General features: G+C 45.4%; 1 protein-coding gene across 1 annotated transcript in view; it reads left to right on the top strand.

The window, feature by feature from the left end:
* Window positions 1-4677: 4677 nt before the first annotated feature.
* Window positions 4678-6000, top strand: part of LOC311597536 (uncharacterized protein) — a gene marked incomplete at its 5' end in the record, with an annotated part of 56135 nt that continues 54812 nt past the window's right edge. The window contains one exon of the mRNA XM_084781729.1: window positions 4678-4931. Within this exon, the coding sequence (XP_084637855.1) occupies window positions 4678-4931 (254 nt within the window). The remainder of the gene's footprint in view (window positions 4932-6000) is intronic.

The following is a 6000-nucleotide window of genomic DNA, read 5'->3' as shown; positions in this document are numbered from 1 at the left end:
CTTTGTTTGGGCTGCTATAACTTTTTGCTATAGCTTAAGAAATCATCTATCTTTTATGAACATATATCACTTGAAATGAAAATTAAATTATTACATTAAGTGTTATATTAACTACAATTAATTATTATTGTATTAATAATAAGCGTTAGAAAATTCTCCAAAAAGCCAAAGGTAAATTTCTCCATTTTCCTTTCACATGCGTTCCTCTGGGTTGGGACCACTGGGGGGGGGGGCATTAAATCTAAATAAAAATTCAAGTGTGTTCTTAATGTGCTATTCCTTTTTATGGCTATTGTAATAAGTGTATTGGTGTGAGAGGAGAATCCTCAGCAGGCCACCTGGTTAAAGAATGATTTGCTAAAGCATCACTTTGGATTTGTGCACATGCATGGGGGCAACATGATGGTACCTTAGCTTTTCAAGTGAGCTTCTAAGGAAGGCTGAGCAGTTACCAAAGTGAGAAGCCCACGTTTCCGTGGGTGGCAGAATATTGCTTGAATTAATCATATATATATATATATATATATATATATATATATATATATATCTGTTGTAAGAATTCTTCTTCTGTGAAGAATTAATGGGAATATTCTACAAGAGGGAAAACAAGGGGCAGGGGGTTGAGCAGACTTAGTTTCAAAAACATTCTGCAAACAGCTTTGGCCTGCAGGCTCCTACAATGCCAACCCCTGCTCCAGAGCTAAGAATAGTTTACATTTTAAGATGATTACAAAGAACTGAGTAGAGCAGAGTAGAGTTGTAACCCCAGTACTTGAGAGGTAGAGGCGGAGAGTCGCAAGTTCAAACCCAGCCCAGGCTACATGGTGAGGAAGGGGTGGGGGTGGGGCTATCCAAAAAAAAAAAAATCAAACTAAGAGAAATTGAGCATGGAAGAGGACCAAAAGAAAGAGAAGGAAGGATGGAAAGAGAAAGAGGGAGAGAGGGAAGGGTTAAGAAAGGAAGGAAAGGAAGAAAGATCAAGAAAGGTGAAAGGAACAGTAATATACAATGATATGAAATTTATGCACAACCCGTTTATCAGCGCTCATTTATGTATTGCCCACATTTGGACAGGATGCTCTTCCACGATCAGTTTTATGTGGTGCCAGGGACTGGGCCCAGAGCTTCACACATGCTCAGCACACACCGGCAACTGAGGCACAAACTCAGCCCCACCCAGTGTGATTCTTTTGGGACGACAGGGCTAGCAGCTTGTTAGGCCCACAGTTTTGCTAACCTTTCAGAGGCTGTGTGTCCTGGGGGAGGGATCCCGAGCCCGTGTTCCTTACCTGACAAGCCGGTCACCGACGGGGAGAGGAGGGTTCACTGAGGGATGAACAGCTGTGTCTTATAAATGGATGAGCAAATGTTGCTTAGCATCCCTGGAGAGTCCTACGCTTTTATTTGGTAATTGTAGCTATACGTACAAGGGATAGTAAGGAAAACAAAGACCAAATATAATGTTTGCTAAAATAGCTTATGTGGAGAATCAACTCCAATCATTTTCCTTTAAGCTTTCCTAAGTGAAATGTCTTGTGTTTTTCAATTTATTTATTTATTCACTTTACATCCTGATCTTAGCCCCATCCTTCCTCACCTCCCAGTTCCATCCTCCCTCTCCCTCCCCCATTCCTCAGAAAAGGAGCCCCACTTCCAATCCACCCCAGCTTACCAAGTCACATCAAGACTGAGCGCGTTCTCTTTCCTTCTGGCCTGGCAAGGCAGTTCTGGGGAAGTGGCCAGAAAGCTGACAACAGAGTCCATGTCAGAGGCAGCCCCTTTCCCCTTACTAGAGGACCCACATGAAGCCTGAGCTGCCCATTGGTGGGTTCTGTAAAGGGAAGGTGTAACTGAACCCCTCTAAAATGTGAAAACTGGCCACTAGAGGGAGCCAGACTGTCATTAAAGAAACGGAAATGACTTTGTATCCTTTGCCCTGTGTGAGGCTATTGGGATGAGACCTGATGGGCCATCCAGTAGTGAACTCTTCAGGGCGCAGAGGAGCTCTTTCTTCCCATGAGTCTCAGACGGTCATGGTGGAGGAGTGGAGTTTTCTTCACTCAAACATTTGGGAAAAATAAAGAAGAAGGTAGACTATTCCAATGAAACTGTCTGTTCAAAATATGTAATTCTTAGAAAGCTTAGTATTACAGACAAAATGAAAACTATCCAAGACAGTCCATCTAAGATACATAAATGCTGTTTCTGTTAAAATAGATTTCAGCCGCACAAAACAGGCCTTCATGTTAGTTGAGGACATTTCTCTGTTACACAGATTTTGTTAGGAATTTCTCTTTCTTTCTTTCTTTCTTTCTTTCTTTCTTTCTTTCTGTCTCTCTCTCTTTTCTTTCCCCTTCCTTCTCCATTTCTTTCTTTTAAAGAATAAAGAGTTTTGCTATGAATTTTATAGTTGCATTCAGTATCCCTGGGCACACCATACAGAAGTTTGTTTTTCATAGTCCTTGAGTTAGGGCTGAACTTCTTTCAAATGCTAAAGACCTCACCTGGCTCCTGCCCCAGGGCCTGGGGGAGACAGTGACATCTCAGTTCTCACCACTGGTGATGAAGAGCTTCAGAAGTGCCTGAAACACAAGAAGAGATTCTGATTTTAAGAACAGTGGAAATGTCACCAAGAAGCCAAAATGACACAGGAAACCTCCTTCTACATTCCCGATAAAAATGCCTTCCAGGGCAAGCAATGTGTTTACTACTACAGACAGAGGGTCCTGTAGTAGCTGGGTGTGGTGGCATACTCTTTTAATCCCAACGCTCCTGAAGCAGAGGCAGGTTGGTCACTGTGAGTTCGAGGCCAGCCTGGTCTACAGAATGAGTCCAGGACAGCCAAAGCTACACAGAGAAACCCTGTCTCAGAAAACAAAACAAAACAAAAAAATCAAAGTATTTTTCTTCACAGAATTTCATATTTTGCTAACAAGAAGGCATAAAACAGTAACAGTGAGGATGCCAGGATTACACTGATATTGCAAATGGCTGGATAATTTGGGAGAGTTTAAAATAAATGCAACAAGAAGTCAATCACAAAATGTTAAGGTTAGAGTAAGATCAGCCAGTTCCCAAACAGAGCCACCATCCCTTATTGAACTTTTTCTAGTCATTAGTATTTTTGTTTTTGCAAATGAGCACATACTGTAACCGTGGAAGGGACCACCATGACATGTGCAACATTACTTACATTATAAATTATGAGCTCAAGTAGTAGTACTTGACTTTCTTTTTGTCAGAACTATTTATTGATTATTAGTAGTGTTTAAGATTGAGGACTTTGAGAAAAATGATAGGGAGAAAACAAGTCGGTTTCCTGTATGCTCCTGGTGAAGTGTACAAGCGGATGATGCTCATCCAATACGCAGATGGGTACAGATTCACAGGAGCCTTCAAGGTGAGTGCTGTAGGTGTGGGAGGGGGGCTTCTTGCTGTTCTGCAGCAGTGGCATTAGCCAGCTGTGAGGAGGAAAGAGTCCCTTTTCGTTTACAAGGGAAGCCCAGGAAAGAGCTGAAGGCAGGAAGGTGGAGGCAGAAACTCACACAAAGCCTGCCACTGTTTGCTGAGTCCTTTCCAGGCTCATGTTCAGTCCCATTTCAAATAGACATAGTTATCCAGAAGAAAAAGCAGTTCTAGGGCCCATAATGAGTAAAGGAGTGACCTATTTAAATGTTGAAAAAGTTGTATCTGGTTCCTAAGTCAAGGAGACACCACTAACACTATGGAGATAGCGAAGGCAAGACTGCTCCAAGGAGAAGAAAGCCGAACCGGCACACGGGGCACAAAGCTTTGCATTTCGTCAGGCAAAGAGGTTCATACATTGCTGCTGAAAAAATTGCAAAGATGCCTGGGCGTGGTGGCGCACATCTTTAATCCCAGCGCTCCGGCTGCAGAGGCAGGTGGACCTCTGTGTGTGCAAGGACAGCCTGGTCTACAAAGTGAGTCCAGGACAGCCAGATCTCCATTACACAAAGAAGCCCTGTATAGAAACCTCCACACCCCAAAGAAAACAAACAAACAAACAAAAACCAAAACAACAACAACAATGAAAGACAAAGATGTTACACTCGTCACTGCTTCTGGAGCCACCAAAGTCACTGTCCTTTGCCTGGTGGCACCCGTTAGGTTCTCGTAGACAGCAGCGGGGGCTCAGTGGCACTTGCCTTGGGAGTCAAACAAAAAGTGGCTTGATTGACAGGTTTTAGAAAACTGCGCCTTGAGAGTAAATCAGTGCAGTCTTTAGGTTCCTCAGCAATAATCTGGCTTCTCAAGGCCTCTGATGTTTAAAGGCGAGGATAGATTGAGCTAATAAACTGATTTCCCGGATCAGGTCTTGCGCACGCGCAGTAAGCATGCAGAGAACCTCTGGCTTATCACAGCTGTTGGACCAAGGTTGTCTGTCCCATTGGTTGGCGTGCACGTGTCTGTGTTTAGATGCGTTGCGTCGCAACAGTGGGATGGACTTCCGTTGACAGGAGTGCCTGTACTGCTTGAACTCTATCTATCAAAAGCTCTTGCTTTTGACTGTTTTATCCTGTTCCTGGTGGCAGCGGCAAGATTTGCTTGGCTTCTATCGGATCTACATCACGGTGTTGGTTCTGAGGGTGGCCAAGAGCACACGGGGGAGGGCAGGGGTTGTGGTGAGTCGGGGGTGGGTGGGTGGGGAAATCCACCATGAAGAAGAAGTCCTTCGGCTTCTGGAATCAAAGGCAGTCTTCCTCAGGTTCATCCACCAGCCAGAGCAAGACCTTTTCAGGCCCTGGGAGGCAGTGTAGGAGTGCTATTAGCCTCCGCTCCGTCAGACACCTCAAAAGCTACACAGCCTTTGGAAAGATCCACAAGGCTGCCTGCCGGGGTGATGCTGCCATGATTCAGTACAGACTCCAATTTGGGAAAAACGGCACCGATGACCGAGACCGGAAGAACAGGTGACTGGGGCTGGCATGTAGGGGGGCGGGTGGAAGAGGCCGGCTGATGGGCATGTGGAGAAAGAAAAGTGTCAGCTTCCTCAACTAGCGCCTGGAATTAGGGGAGTACGGAACTGCCAAGGCTTTCAGTGGTGCTGCGTAGTATGTCAACCCTTGACATTAGTGCGTCCTAGTCATCAAGGGTGGTATTCTCTGTGTTTGGCAGTTATTCTAGTGTTCTCTGAAGAGGACAGGGCCATGGAGCCCTCAAGAAGACCCTCAAGGTTGGTGGACCTGGAATTAGAGGGGCCTGCACAAACTGCTGTACCAACCAAGGACAATGCATGCAGTAAACCTACTCAGATCTAGCCAACGGACAGTTCATTCTCCATGGTTGTGCTGAGAACGGGGACTGCCTCTGACATGAACTCTGGTGCCCCCTATTTGACCACTTCCCCTTGGTGGGGAGGCCTGGTGGCACTCAGAGGAAGGGGAAGCAGGCTATCCGGATGAGACCTGATAGGCTGTGGTCATATGGTGGGGGAGGAGGTCCCCTTCAGAGGTCTAGGGGAGGGGAACAGGGGACAATGGGGAGATACAAGTGAAGGGATAACAATCAGGATGTAATCTTAATAAATTATTTTAAAAACATTTAAAAAATAAAATGAAACCAAAGCAAAACAAACAAACAAACAAATAAAAAAACCCAAAAACCAGAAAAGAGGACAGGGCCCCTGACGATAGAGCTCTTCACCACCCAGCCCTCTTGGGTTTCTTACCGTTTGGATATCCAGCCCTCCTCCTTTCTGTGATTTCCTGATGACACACGAGTTTCTTACCCAGGCACTGTAAAGAGGTTGCCTCATCCTTACCCACTTGCCCTTTAATTATCTTCACTCAATCCCCGAAAGAAGCTCAGTTTTAGAGTAATAGGCACCCTTTCAAGATGGCGACCGAGTAAAGGCAGGGGGAGGGTGTAGAGAACCAACGCGGACCGCTCCAGCCCTGGCTTTACTGTGTGGAGTAATTCTCCAAGGGGATCTCCAGCTGGATTTCAGGGCTCTGGGGACTGCAGTCTTATCGTGTGGCC

This window comes from Acomys minous, assembly GCF_964271855.1.
Source record: "Acomys minous genome assembly, chromosome: 5".
Classification (NCBI taxonomy): domain Eukaryota; kingdom Metazoa; phylum Chordata; class Mammalia; order Rodentia; family Muridae; genus Acomys; species Acomys minous.
Note: the sequence above shows the minus strand (reverse complement) of the source record. Positions and strands in the feature narration are given on the sequence as shown.